General features: G+C 41.7%; 1 protein-coding gene across 1 annotated transcript in view; it reads left to right on the top strand.

The window, feature by feature from the left end:
- Nucleotides 1–11,637, top strand: part of GXYLT2 (glucoside xylosyltransferase 2) — a gene marked incomplete at both ends in the record, with an annotated part of 78,459 nt that extends 66,822 nt beyond the window's left edge. Inside the window, 2 exons of the mRNA XM_079712760.1 lie at nucleotides 5,467–5,639; nucleotides 11,455–11,637. Coding sequence (XP_079568886.1) covers nucleotides 5,467–5,639; nucleotides 11,455–11,637 — 356 coding nt within the window. The remainder of the gene's footprint in view (nucleotides 1–5,466; nucleotides 5,640–11,454) is intronic.
- Nucleotides 11,638–15,085: the final 3,448 nt, after the last annotated feature.

The raw sequence follows: 15,085 nt of genomic DNA, 5'->3' as shown, positions 1-15,085 counted from the left end.
CTTAGAGACCCCAAGAGTAGGAAATGATCAGAAATGTAAGGAGAAATCAATTCACACAGTACTTTGCAAGTAGTTAGGAGGCTCTGGAAATAAACATAGACTCCGGAAAAGGATCACTAAGGGATTTCAGACTCATAAATAATCAATTAATGAGCTGCTTTATCTACGTAAAATGGAGAGGAAGAATAGCAAAGACCCAGGGTTTGAAGAGAGATTGGCTTGAAAAAAATTTTTTTAATAAATTGCAGTGTTTTGAGGCTTTGGAATTTAAAAACCATTCACTGTATTACTTCCTCAGCAGCAGAAAAAAATAACCTGCACATTTCACCATGCTGTCATTTTTAAACATTAGATTTTGACAGCCATGATAATCTTGCTTAAACTAGATTCGTTTCAATATAGTTATTCATCGTGTGCCAAATAACCATCATTAATCCACGCCCCGTGTTCATCAGCTGCTCTACAGAGGTTTTCCATCTTCAACCCAGCCCAGGGTGCTGGTGTAGCCCCTCTCCTCCTCCTTGCCCCCATGGAGAAGGAGATTTCACAATGTAACCCACGCCAAATGTATCTGTGAATGAAAAGTCACATCTGTTTTATTCACCTATGCACTCTTTTTTTTTTTATTGGAGTATAATTGCTTTACAGTGTCATGTTAGTTTCTGATGTACAGTGAAGTGAATCGGCTATATGTATACAGACATCCCCCAGCCTTTGACCTCCCTCCCCCGCCCATCCCACCCATCTAGGTCATTACAGAGCACGGAGCTGAGCTCCCTGTGCTATACAGCAGGTTCCCACTAGCTATCTATTTTACACATGGTAGTGTATTTATGTCAAACCTAATCTCCCACTTCATCCCACCCTAACCCTTCCCCTCTGTGTCTACATGTCTGTTGTCTACGTCTGTGGCTCTATTCCTGCCCTGCATATAGGTTCATCTAAATGTCCACCTGTGCACTCCTGATTGCCCTTTCTTTTAGTAATAGCACGCAGTTCTCTCAGGGGAATTACTCTTCCCCCATTGCATGCAGTCTTAGAGCCCTGCCCGCCCCTGACTCGCACTTAACTAGTCACACCATCTCCTGGGAACCTGAGTCTGGGAATCCAAGAGCAGAAAGTAGGCAAGGCTGGTCCATCCTGGCAGCAATGCCAAGAAGCTGACATTAATTAGTCCCCACACCCAGATCCCAGGAGCCACCCCACTTCCTGCCCCAATTCAGCTTTCCCTCTGATTTTATGAGCTACCTCCTCTCTTTCCAAAGGAAAAAAAAATTTTTTTTGCCTCACATGCTAGAATCAGAGTTGATTACTTGCAACCTAATATAGATTTATATTTCTTGAATATTTTAGGGCAAAGCAGTCTATTTATATAACAACTTTCCTAGCATTATCTCACCTCTTTGAAGAAATCGAGTTTGCCCGCCCCCCCCCGCCAAAATTAAATGCTTTATCTTTTCTAAAACACGCTCTGATTTCCAAACTCTTTGCCATGATCAGGCCATTTTCTCCTCCTCAAATGCTCTTCCAGGCTTCTATTTCTGTCAGAATCCTATCCTTACTATATAAGTCTAAGTTTAAGTAAAGCTTTACCAAAATGCCTTCCTTTCTATAAACTCTGAAAAAAAAAGTTCATTTCTGTACTATCTCCCTTAGAAGAGTGTAAATTCCCCAAGGGCAGGGGCAGTGCCTTATCACCCAGTGACACCAATGCCTTGCATTGTGGTGAACAAATACTTGTTTCAATTCCATTCCCGTGGTATTTCGCGTTTCTTCTTCTGGAAAATTCTGAAGGGAAGGTTAACACGTGAATTGAATTCTGTCTGGGACCGAATTTCACATGGGATATTCAGCAGCTGTGGTTTCTAGCTGATCTTTGGGAAATCTACAAACCCCTAAATTTGTAAGCAGATATTCTTCACATATTTTTCCAAAGACAGAGTCTAAAGCTTTCATTAGATTCTCAGAGAGATCTGTGACTCATAAAAGGTTAAGAAAGTCTGGCCACCTGCATGTCTAGAGGCAATTGCTGTAAAACATTTACCACCAATGTGCTATGTGTCTGGAAGGATGCCAGGCTCATTCCATTTAAGTTATCTTGTTTTATCCTTCTAGTAGCCTAATGCAATAGTTCTTGTTATGGCAATAGCAATGATAATAGTAATGATCACAGCTTACATTTACGGGGTGTACCTTCTGTGTGCAGCGAGCACTGTTCCAAGTACTTCTAGATATGAATTCATTTAATACTTCCCCAAATCCTACAAATGATATTTACAATTCTTCCCCCTTTTACAGTTAATGAAATTGAGGCCCAGAAAAATCATGTAATTTGCTTGAGTTCATGCAACTAATGGCAGAGTTCTGTACTGAAACCCAACAGCTTGACTCTAAAGCTTGCTCCTTAGCCACTCTGCTGTTAGGTCACGGCTAACACATGGTAGAGCTGGGATTCAAATCTGCATCATTTAACTTCTCTTTAGTGCTTCTAAACTGAGGCTAAGGGTTTCAGCAACTCACCCAAGTTTTTAGAACTAGGAGGTGGTAGAAGCCAACTTTGAACCTACCTGTCTTATTACAAAGCCTTTCGGAAGAATTTCAGTAAAGTAGGTGTTAACTCTTCACTAAATGTTTGACAGAATTCGCCTATGAAGCCATCTGGTCCTGGACTTTTGTTTGTTGGAAGATTTTTTAATCACAGTTTCAATTTCAGTACTTGTGATTGGTGTGTTCATAGTTTCTATTTCTTCCTGGTTCAGTCCTGGAAGAATTTGTCCTTTCTAAGAATTTACCCATTTCTTCCAGGTTATCCATTAATTGGCATGTAGTTGCTTGTAGTAGTCTCTTATGATCCTTTGTATTTCTGTGGTGTCCATTGTACCTTCTCCTTTTTCATTTCTAATTTTATTGATTTGAGTCCTCTCCCTTTTTTTCTTGAGGAGTCTGGCTCAGGGTTTATCGATTTCGTTTATTTTCTCAAAGAACCAGCTTTTAGTTTCAGTGATCTTTGCTCTTGTTTTCTTCATCTCTATTTCATTTATTTCTGCTCTGATCTTTTTGACTTCTTTCCTTCTACTACCTGGGTTTTGTTTGTTCTTCTTTCTCTAGTTCCTTTAGGTATAAGGTTAGGTCGTTTGTTTGAGACTTTTCTTGTTTCTTGAGGTAAAATTGTATTGCTATAAACTTCCCTCTTAGAACTGCTTTTGCTGCATCCCATAGGTTTTGGATTGTCATATTTTCGTTGTTATTTGTCTCTAGGTATTTTTTGATTTCCTATTTGATTTCTTCAGTGATCCATCGGTTATTTAGCAACATATTGTTTAGACTCTATGTCTTTGTGTTTTGCCTTTGAGTGATGCCCTCATTGGGCTTGGTCCTCTAAGGAGGCTGCAAAGAGAGGAAAAGTTTTCTTTTTGTAGTGGAGTCCCTAAACTACTTAGGAAGAGGCAAAAAACCTTCATCACCAATCTTAAACTCAGTGAAGGCAGGACCTGTACACATAGCAGGCATTTGATAAATATTTGTTCATTCCATCAATCCGTGCATTTACAAAAACAGAGGTAGTATCTAGGGCAATTCATTCAGGAGAGAATACTGGCAGGTGCTTAAGCAGGGGCTGTAAATCCAAATGACCGGGCAGGTATCAGAAAGGAGTGAAGTGACTCATTGGATTAAAAAAAAGGCAGCTATTGGGCTGGGGTCAGGTCACAGTTCAGAAGCACAAAAGCATGTTTAGATATTTTCACTCCCACTATCCTCACATCCACCCTCTTCACAGAAATGCAGAAAAGTCACACAACTAATAGAGGAGTTGGGATTCAGACCTTGATAGTATAACTTCATGATGAGCACTGCTCTCTCCCAGCTGTGGATTATGTATGCACAAGCGTGGGGGTGAATGCAAGTAAGGGAAACATCCTGGTGGAATGGAGTTCTCCCAAGAAAAGGAAAATCTCATAGTGTGTTGTGAGCAATTAGGAATTAGAGGGTGCTTGGATGTCACAGCAGTCTGTGAGTTTTATGTTTTGTTTTGTTTTGTGGCCGCGCCACGCGGCTTGCGGGATCTTAGTTCCACAACCAGGGATTGAACCTGCGCCCTCGGCAGTGAAAGCTCCAAGTCCTAACCCCTGGACTGCCGGGGAATTCCCCAGTGGCATGTAATTTCTGAGTGGTAGAAATATTACACACCGTCTGCCAGAGGGGATGTGCAATGATGTCTTCATTCTTTGCTTTCCATCTTGAAGGTTTCTGTAAATAACTTCTAAGCAGGGGTCCTTTCCACAAGAAGGGAATGCCATCAACCCAACCAACAAGCACATCTTTATGATGCTCTTCTGACACTGGTAATTGATTTGCTCTAAGCCTTCTGTGCTGTCACTGACCTTTCTCATGGTCAGTGGCACACGTTTGCACTTTGATCCATCCTCCTCTAGCCCCAGCCCTTAAAGGCACCAGGAAGGAGGAGCCAGGAAGCTCAGGGGTTATGAGCTTATTGCTGATTTTATAATCCCTAGTCACCAAGAGGAGTCCAACAGGATTAGAGCAGAGTTCTCGACCTTGGCACTACTACAGTGGTGGGGCTTACTGTTCACTGAGAACATTTACAGCATTCTTGGCCTCTACGCACTAGATGCCAGTAGCAGCCTTGTCATGTATGACGAACAATGTCTCCCTCCAAACACTGCCAAGTGGTCCCCGGAGACTGCGGGGTAGCATCACCCCTGGCTAAGAACCACTGGCTTTGAGATGCAAGCACACACAAGGACACGTGTGCACATGCTCACCCACAGTGTATATAGTCACCTTGACAGGGGGACTTCTTTTTGTGTTGCTTTTTGTTGTTGTTGTTGTTTTCCTATTGTAGTATTTTGTTTGTTGTTTTTTTCCTTCACTTTGTTTCTGTTGGTCGGTTGCTTTTTAATCTGAAGAAGAACCTTTGCTTCCATCTTGACTCTAATTTTTCAAGTTGGTCCATTTCACAAAACCTTTTCAAAGAGTTGATTTTAACAGCTAATGCTATGGACCACCGCCGTGTGCTTGTCAGTCTGCTATGCATTTTACATGAGCTTTTTAAAAATTGAATCATCAAAATAACAGGGCAATCCTGTTACATCCATCTTGCGGATGAGGAAATTGAAACACAGGACGGTTAAGTCACTGGACCCAGGTCACACTGATTTTGAGTGACAGGGTTGGGATTCTGATCCAGGTTGTCTGCTGCCCTCATTCGCCTTCTTGTCTAAGATGCTATATTGCCCTCCTCTTTGGGGTAAAACCTCCAACATCACTAATGTGTGCTCCTTCAATTCCTGATCTCAGAATATCGACAAACGTGGTAAAATCTGAGCTACAAGTCACAATCACAGTCACGCGCTTTGAAATCCTGTGTGGTGTGCAGTTTATGGAAACGTTGGTTTCATCGCTGACACTGATTGTACACACATATCTTTCTCTTGTCACCACCAGAGTGTCTGTACGTGTTCCCCTGCCAGTGGAACTACCGTCCTGATCACTGCATGTATGGAAGCAATTGCAGAGCTGCCGAGCGGGAAGGCGTGTCTGTCCTGCATGGGAACCGAGGCGTCTACCATGATGAGAAGCAGCCAACTTTCAAAGCGCTCTATGAAGCAATCCGAGATGTAAGTGTGTTCTCAACCCCCATTCAGCAGACATGTACTTATCAGCATGAAGCAGTGCAGGCGTTTTGGTCACCCATCCCTTTGAAGGCCAAATAATTCCCAGAAGCATTGAGTTCTACCACTTTTCCCCAACCTCACTCACACTATGTCACTCCATCCACTTGCCACCTGATACTATACTTTGTCCACTCTTGACTTAATATTTCCAAGAAAGTCACTCATTTTTTTTTCTCTGAAATAAATTTGCTGAAGGAGGAAGTGTCCTATCAGAAAGAGAAACCCTTGGTAACTGACTATACTGTTGAACTGAATGAATAAGCATTTTCAGAACTCTAATGGAAAACTGATGAATTCATAAAAGTGTTAACAAAAGATCAAGATGAAAAAAAATTAATTTCATGGGACTGAGTGAACTGATGAGGATGATTATAATTTTTGTGACTTTCTGTTTGAATAAAAAAAAAAACTCCCCCCCCAAAAAAAGAGAACAGTAAGCAAAAAAAAAAAAAAAAAAGAAAGAGAAACTCTGTACCATTTGCCGTAATAAAGGGTCAGAAGTTAGGATATAGGTAATACAATAAAAATAAAATATTATTCAGCTCAAGCTAAGTGTGTTGCCTGGTTGCCAGCTCCACCCTATTGAACAAGCAGGTGTCGCGGTGGTCATTTAGGACAGCGGTCCCCAACCTTTTTGGCACCAGGGACGCATTACAAGGAAGACGATTTTTCCACAGATGGAGTGGGAGGGTGGGAGGGCGTGGGGTATGGTTCAGGCAGTAATGCCAGCGATGGGGAGCGGCACATGAAGCTTCGCTTGCTTGCCCGCTGCTCACCTCCTGCTGTGCAGCCCAGCTCCTAACAGGCTGTGGACCGGTACCAGTCCGAGGACCAGGAGTTGGGGACTCCTGAGTTAGGACCAGGAGTCAAACCAAAGTGACAATCAAGTCTTTATTTATGGACTGCCACAGTGCAAGCAAGAGTCAAGAAGAGGCACCAGCTCTCGGTGGTCCATTTTTATACACCAAAGGATGCTGGCTGAGGGTCAAGTGGCTGCAGCACGGAAGCAGGAATATCTCCTGAATAAAAGGCTTTTGTATCTTTATGGACCCATGAACCTTGGGGAAGAGGAGAGGGAAGGAAGAGGGGAGGAAGAGAAAGGTACCCCCCCACACACCTCCCAAAGGAGGCCTCCACATGGAGGTGCTTGGGGCAGGGATGCAGATGTGCGTATAAGCCAGGGTGGCTTATACACACAAAGAAAACTGCAGCTCGCTGCCATGCACCAAGTCTGGGAGGGCAGCTTTCCCCCGAGACCTGCCAGACAGCCTTGTAATTGCCTCTGGCTGAGTGTGAAGATCACACCAACTATTCTGGCATGGAGCTGAGGCCCCCTCTTACTCCCTTGAAGAGGCTGATTTTAGCAGGAGCAGTTAAAGACCTATGTGAACTATCTTCTTGCAGTAACTGGGAAGGTCGAAAGGACCTTGCTTTGTGGTTCACCACCTAATATCACGTCAAGTACTGCCTGCTGGAACCTGCATCCCTCACTTTGGGAAACACTGCTTTCCACATTGCCTTTCACCTTGAAGTTGCTGGGGCAGAACCAGCAACAGCTACTTTCAGAGATTTCCCTTTTGAAACTTTCATTCCAAAACATAGAGTGTAGGGGTCGGCCAACTTGGGCCAAATATTGGGCCAAATCTGGCCTGTTTTTGTAAGACATGTGGGGTAAGAATGGTTTCTTAAATAGTTGGGAAAAAAATGAACAGAAGAATATTTCGTAACACAGGAAAGTTTTATGAAATTCAAATTTCTCTGTTCATATAGTCTTATCGGGACACAGCAACAACTGTTCATGTTATGTATTGTCTGTGGCCACTGGTATGCTACAAAGGCAAAGATGAGTAGCTGTGACAGACAGTAAGGCCCACAGAGTCTGAAATATTTACTATCTAGCCCTTTACAGAAAAAATTTGCCAACCCCTGACAGAAAGCATGTAGATTTTATTAGAGGCTTTTTTCCTTGGGGATCTGGGAACCCTCATGATTCATGAAATGGATTTGGCAGGAGTGAGGTGAGGGTGAATCCTGCAACATAGTAATACATTTTTGCACGTATGAAAGTATGCATTTTGCTAAGGAGAATCCCAGAGAATTCCAATTCTGGAGTCCCCAGAATTGTCTTCTGTGGAGGGAAAGAATTTCAGGAGCCAATAAACTAACACCTCTTTCTTCTCCTGGGATTCCTGCTGTTGTTTCTCAAAAGCCAGGTGATTTAATTACACAGAAAATTTGTTGTGTACTTAGTGATATCACATTTAGATATTCAAACACTGCCTCCAGGCGCAAACCCATTCAGGAGTACAAATGGAAGTTAAATAAGAATGCAGCAGACGTGGCCATCAGAGCCATGCCCCAGGTTGTTCTGTAATCTGTCAGCCCTGGCCTGGGATTGAGCAACTACGGTTCTAGAATTACAATCGGTCTTGTTTGTTTTCTGGGTGGATCAGAAAGAGGGCCATAAATGATCCTGCATACTACACTCACTGATTTTCCTCAGTTGGGACTAAAAAGACAATTTTCGTTCATGCATTTCAATCAGGACAATCAATAACCCCATCCTGAAACTCGAGTAAATATAGACAGACTTCATCATAAAAGACCTATTTCTCCACTTGCCACTGTGCACCCCAGTGCAGTGGGGGTCAGGGCTTGGCTTTGGGCATCGACAGACCTGGGTTCAGGTCCCAATTTTGTCACTTTCTGGTGATTAGTCATTAACTCTGTGCTCTTGACTTACTGAGCCTCAGTTTCCTCATCTGTGAAATGGGGATAAGAATATTAACTACCTCATAAAACGTGTTGTGAGAATTCAACAAAATGATTGTTTTTACACTTTTAGTACAGCACCCGACATAGAGTTGTTCTCAATAATTAGAAGTTTCACACTCTTTTCTTTTCTTATCTTGTCCACATTTTCTCATTTGCTCTCTCTCTTCCCCTCTATAAATATTTTTCCTCTCTCTCTCTCTCTCTCTCTCTCTCTCTCTCTCGCTGTATGTCTCTTTCTTCCTTCATCTCTCTCTGAAAATATTCCTCCTGTCCCTCCCTCTTCCTTCTCTTCCCTCCCCTTCTCTCTCTCTCTCCCTCTCACACACACACACAAACACACATACTCACATACCCTAACCCTGTGTGTATGTTTGTGTGAAGGGTAAGTGTGATCTCCCCCCATCATGACCCAAGGAAAATTATATATGAGGCAGACATTATGCCAGTAATTTTTTCAACAATCATCTCTGAAGAGCTTATTTTACGCAGGAACAATTCTAGGTTCTGGGAACTCAGAAGTCAACAAGACTGACAAAGTGCACTCCTCATGAAGCGTATATTTTGGGTGAGGAAGCCAGACAGTACTCACATAAACCAAGAAATCAATAAAACTCTTATCAGATAGTGGAAGGTTAAAAGGTGACCAGAGCAGGGTGATGGGCATCCAGGATGGAGAGGAAGGTTCACGAGCTCGGGTCCTCAGGGAGGCTTCTGCCAGCCTGAGCCTTGATCCCTGGGACAATCTGGGGAGAGATCCTGCCAAGTAGAAGAAATAACCTGGGAAAAGTCCCTGAGTCAGGAGTAAGTCTGTGTGCCCACCGACTGGGAAGAGGCCACAGTAACCAGAATGAACAGAAAAGGGAAGCGAGGAGATGAGCAGGGAGAGTTCCAGGTCACATTGAACCTTTGGGGACAGGAGAGGAGTTGGAATCTTACTCTAATTGCAGCGGGAAGCCCCTGCAGGAAAACGACCTGCTCTGATTTATGCTTTAAAAATATCTCCATGGGGACTTCCCTGGTGGCGCAGTGGTTGAGAGTCCGCCTGCCGATGCAGGGGACGAGGGTTCGTGCCCCAGTCCGGGAAGATCCCGCATGCCGCGGAGCGGCTGGGCCCGTGAGCCGTGGCTGCTGGGCCTGCGCGTCCGGAGCCTGTGCTCCGCAGCGGGAGAAGCCACGGCGGTGAGAGGCCCTCCTACCGCAAAAAATAAATAAATAAGTTAAAAAAAAATCTCCATGGTAACTTGGTGCAGGGGGTGCAAGAGTGAAAACAAAAAGGCTAGCTATGAGACTTACTGCAGCCTTCCAGGTGAGAGATGGCGCTGGCGTGCACTTGGGTGGTCTCGGGAAGATGAGAGGCCGGACTCGGGATGTGCTGTAGAGGTAGAGTTTACGGTACTTGCTGTTGCACCAGGTGAAGGATGTGGGGGAAAGAGAGGAATCAAGGAGGGCTCCTCGGTTTTGACCTATTCTGTTCCTGTCACTGGGGATACAGCGATGAAAAGGAGTTTATCAATGGTCTAAATTGTGCTATGAAAGAAAAAGTGTTCCAAACATGGTCTCGGACAGAACCTTTTTTTTGCATTACATAATGTGTAATCTTCTGGGAAGAAATTCACATTTCTGATAAACATGCTTAAGCAATATTTCTGACGAACTTTAAGGGATTAAGACTTGTTCTAGGAAACTAGACACCCACCCACTCTGCTGTCAGGCAATAGTATCTGACTTTGCATCATTCTTACTTCCCTTTTGTTTTTTTCTCTAGTCTTTTTGTTTAGAATGTCCTTGCCAACAATGAATCTTTGACTTGACCTCCTAGAGGCCTTTTCCTCCTCATGAAGGAGGAAAGATTGTAATAAAGTCTTTCATTCGGCAAGACTGTAATAAAACTTTGACTCTTGATCATAATTAGGTGGTCTGAAAGATTTATTTTGGGAAATACAGACACACTCCATAGGAAAACAAGATAATTTCTTTTTAAAGTCCAATATTAAGTGGGAAAAAACCAACAACCAATATTTGGTACCTGAATTACTAAAATAAAGTTCACTGATGATACATTTCACTAGTAGTTGTTAAACTCTGAACTTCATGAGATTACCATAATTCCTTCATTAAGATTGCTACAAAGGCAAGATATATGAACAATCCAGTGTTTTATTGTAGTAGATTTCAAGTATCTACTTGAGTCTTTTTTAAAAATTTCATTGAAGTATAGTTGATTTACAATGTTGTGTTAACTTCTTCTGTACACCAAAGTAACTCAGTTATACATATATGTATTCTTTTTCTTTTTCTTTTTTTTTTTTTTTTTGCGGTACGCGGGCCTCTCACTGTTGCGGCCTCTCCCATTGCGGAGCACAGGCTCCAGACACGCAGGCCCAGCGGCCATGGCTCTCGGGCCCAGCCGCTCCGCGGCATGTGGGATCCTCCCGGACCGGGGAACGAACCCGAGTCCCCTGCATCGGCAGGCGGACTCTCAACCACTGTGCCACCGGGGAAGCCCCATATGTATTCTTTTTCATATTCTTTTCCATTCTGGGGTTTGCAACAGGATATTGAACATAGTTTCCTGTGCTATACAGTAGGACCTTGTTGTTTATACTTCAGTCTTGCTTCTACTCAGCAAGGGCATGCTATAGGATATCCTGACCTGGGAAATATACTTCACTCTTAGATTTTAAGAGCTTTTAGAACCCAAATAAATCATCTTTTTTTTTTTTAAGAGGTAAAGAGACAGGCCCCAAAAGGGTAAGTGATTGCCTGGGGTTGCACAGGACTGAATCAGGATTTGAACCTTGAATCAGGATTTGAACCTCAGTCCTGGGAGGTCCCTTCCTCTGTATCTGAAAACGTACCAAGCTGTGCCTGCATGCTTACAGTAATCCCTGTGTCATTTCTCAGTAAGTTATTTGCGTTTTAAATGGCATTTCAGTAACTAAAATACACTTTTCTTTTTTTTTATTTTTAACTCATCTTTCAGTTTCCCTTTCAAGACAATCTCTTTCAATCCATGTATTACCCTCTTCAGCTGAAGTTTTTGGAGACTGTGCACACTTTATGTGGACGAATCCCACAAGTTTTTCTGAAGCAAATTGAGAAAACCATGAAAAGGGCTTATGAGAAACATGTCATCATCCATGTTGGCCCGAACCAGAGGCGCTGAGTATTTCCTGTTGTCGCAAGTCAATTAGGCATCTCATGAACGAGGAAATACTCATCTTCAAGCTGCCTGGATCTCTTTTATGGGAATATTTCATGGTGCTCTATGACAACGCAGTTTAAAAAGACTTGTTAAGTGTTGCTAAATCAGTTGCCCCTAAATGGAAATATGCTTTAATTTTTTTCTAAAGTGCTATTTATCTCTCTGTTTTTTTAAAAAAATGATATTATTGCTCACTTAACATTGTTGAAGTAGGTTGAGCTAGCTGTGAAAAGGAACTCTTGTGAACCTTCTGATTCCCAAGTGTCTGAGGCAATGTCAGTGGCATCTGATGTGTGTGGCACATTTTATCCACTTCTCTTGAGACTCTTTCTATGCAATGGGTTCACCCCACCCCTTGTTATAAAAGTAATACGTGCTTGTTGTAAAACAAATTTTTAAAACTTATAGAGAATATATAGGTCATTGGACCAAAATCAAGATGAGATTAGCCATAATCCTATCAACCAGGGAAAAAGATTTTTATTTTAGTGTAGTCCCTTCTAGCCTTTTTTTCCCTACTTCTATATTTACTTGCGGGTTGTCTTTTCCATCGTATAAACATGTATCTAAAACAGGTAGTCTAAGTGAAAGTGGGACCCTATGCTGAGATTTTTATGTAGGAGACTAAAAATTTAGACAAAATGATGATGCCTACAACGCTTTATTTAAAATACGTCTGGGACAGAGATCAAGATTAGTAGACCGACCACCTGAGACGAGATTAAGGGAGCACAAGCCCTGCTCACACCCTAATCTTGTCAGAGGTCCCACCTCACCATTGTTATAAAACCCCTCATCAAATCCTCTGGGGTGGGGACACATAGATTTTCAAGGCAGGAGCCTGCTGTATCCCCCTTTGCCTGGCAAAGCAATAAAGCTGTCCTTTTCTACTTCAAAAAAATACATCGGGGAGAAGCATTCGGATTTTAGCTAATTGGGCAGTGATAAAGGATGAAGCATCCTTTTTTTTAGAAAAACTGTTCAGATTTTTCCAAATCGTAAGACATGTCTATGCAGCCACAGCTTCTGAAAGGAAATTCAGTAATTGTGTTAAACCTAAGCGGTCTATTTAGCAGAGATGTGATTTTGTGCTGACCCAGAGACAAAAGCATTTTATCTCTTTAGTAGGTGTGGCCTTCTCTCTTTAAACTCTTGGGCAATAGGTGGAAATTAAAGGCCAACTTGGAATGTAATGTGTACAAATAAATAGTTCAGTGGATTCCACTGGCAAGAAAATTCATCTTCCCACCAGCCTTGGAAAGGTCTCTCAAATTTTTTTTTTCTTCTCTAGGGTTATCTGGCTGATAGCCAAGGTGTGTTTTATCACCTAGCTACAGTAGAGGAAGTTCGGTATTCTTTCCCCAAAGGAATCAAAGTTAATCCCTAGTTGCTCCTGTAGCTGCTATTAGCATAAGGGCATTTTGCATAGTGCTTTATTTATCTCAAAAAACGTGTGCGTAACTGATCTCCTTGATGTTTGCAACAACTTAGTGAACTTAGTAGGGGCTTGTACCATCTCCACTGGGCAAATAAGGAAATTGTAATACAAAGAAACAAATATATTCCATATAATTACTGTTCTGTCAGACGCACAGATGTGTATAAGATACATCCCGTTCCCCAGAGAAATTTTTGAAAACAAAAATATTAAATATTTTTCATCATATATAGACAGTGATCTGAAAGTATAAAAGGAAAATTTTTGTTTTGGTAATGCAAATATGGTATCCGATATGTTGGAATCCAGTAGGATATCATAGGTTCTATAACAGCAGAAAAAGTCTTACCCTGAAAAAAAAAAAAATGAAAGTCTCAGCACTACCAAAGAATATATAGGTATCAATCAATATTAGTATGCAGCACGATTATGGTAGTAACAAATGTAAATCTAAAATGGTTGAGTAATACCCATACTTTCCTTTTGATAAGTTGGGTGACCTGTGGTTTGTTATTTTTGTTAACGGAAATTACCATTATGATGTGAAACTCTTATCTTTGCTGTTGTATTTTCTGTTTCCTCATTTTACCACTGAAGGTGACATCATTCATTATTTGATTTCTAAAGCATGTGGGGGGAATTTCGGGATTGTGTTTTGGACTGGGAAAATGCATTCTGTATCCCACAAATAGGATTTTGGTGAAAGAGCCAGGATGTGAAGATGATTCCCTGACTTCCATTCCAGTTTTCTTTCTACTTGTTCAGCACAGCCAGCAAACCCCACAGATGTCACTCAGATTTGCTGGTGGCTCACAGACCTAAAGAAGTTCCTTTCCTCCTTTGGCAAGTCCCACAAAAAATCTGCTTGTAAAGACATGGCATACAGCAATTCCTTGTCTTTTATGAGAGTCAGGTTTACCCACAACTCTCAATTGGGGGTTCTAGTCTGAAGATGCACAATAGGATTTCCGGCAAAGGTCAGTGATAGAACTCTAGAACATTCTAGAATGATGCATTATGAGACTGTGAAACCTTAGAATTTGTTGTGGTTTTCTGCCTGGGAATTCTTTTGCTGTATCCTGAAATGTTAGGTGAGTTCGGTGGAGAATTTAGAAAAACTCTGATCTAATCCCCATGCCAAAAAGTGCTAATTATTTTTTTATAGTTAGGATGTTGCCATGAGGCAGTATTTTCTCTGCTTGTGATAATTTCCAGAAAGCTACTACATTAGCGCCTTTGAAATATGAAAACCACAATTTTAATTCAGTGGACTCCTGAAACATGCAGTCTGTGGTCTGAAGTTTGCCAGAGGTTACGTTGCCCCCTATGGCACATCGAATCTGTGGGACGACCATGAGACTGGGTCTCTTCTGTCCTCCTATCTTCTCCTGTCCTCTCCTTGTTTCCTTTAAAATTCTGTTTAAGACATGGCTACAGAGTTCCACTGGAGAATGAAAGAACACTTTCTAATAGCAAAGTGTAGTATTTTTGTGTGCATGGATATTAGAACTTTGAATAGCAGGGTCACTAGAAATGCTGACCATATTTTTCTTGCTGAGTTTTTCTTTTCCCAATATAAATCTCTGAAATTCTGACTTATATCATAAATTCCAGTATTTGAAAAATTAACTGGCTAGAAAATCTAAGTTTTCTTTCAACTTCCAAGACAATTTAGCATTTAGGGTATATTGCTCCAAGCTTAACTATTTATTTGAAATGTCTATTCCATATTCAGTGTGTCCACTGCAAATTGTGACTTTTACTGAATTTATTATTGAAATGGATATTTATACGGACGTATAGAAGTTTGTGAGTATTTATTTCATTGCAGTTATGGTGTTTATAAAACAAGCAAACTGTACAAAACCTTACTCACAGTCACAAAATAGTGATCCAATAATGGAATAATCACTCCAACCCATCCTGAAGATGCCACAACATATATACAGATTTAGGGTTATGTATAAATAT

The sequence above is a fragment of the Hyperoodon ampullatus genome (genome assembly GCF_949752795.1).
Source record: "Hyperoodon ampullatus genome assembly, chromosome: 10".
In the NCBI taxonomy this organism is placed as follows: Eukaryota; Metazoa; Chordata; class Mammalia; order Artiodactyla; family Ziphiidae; genus Hyperoodon; species Hyperoodon ampullatus.
This window is presented reverse-complemented; position numbering and strand designations above follow the sequence as displayed.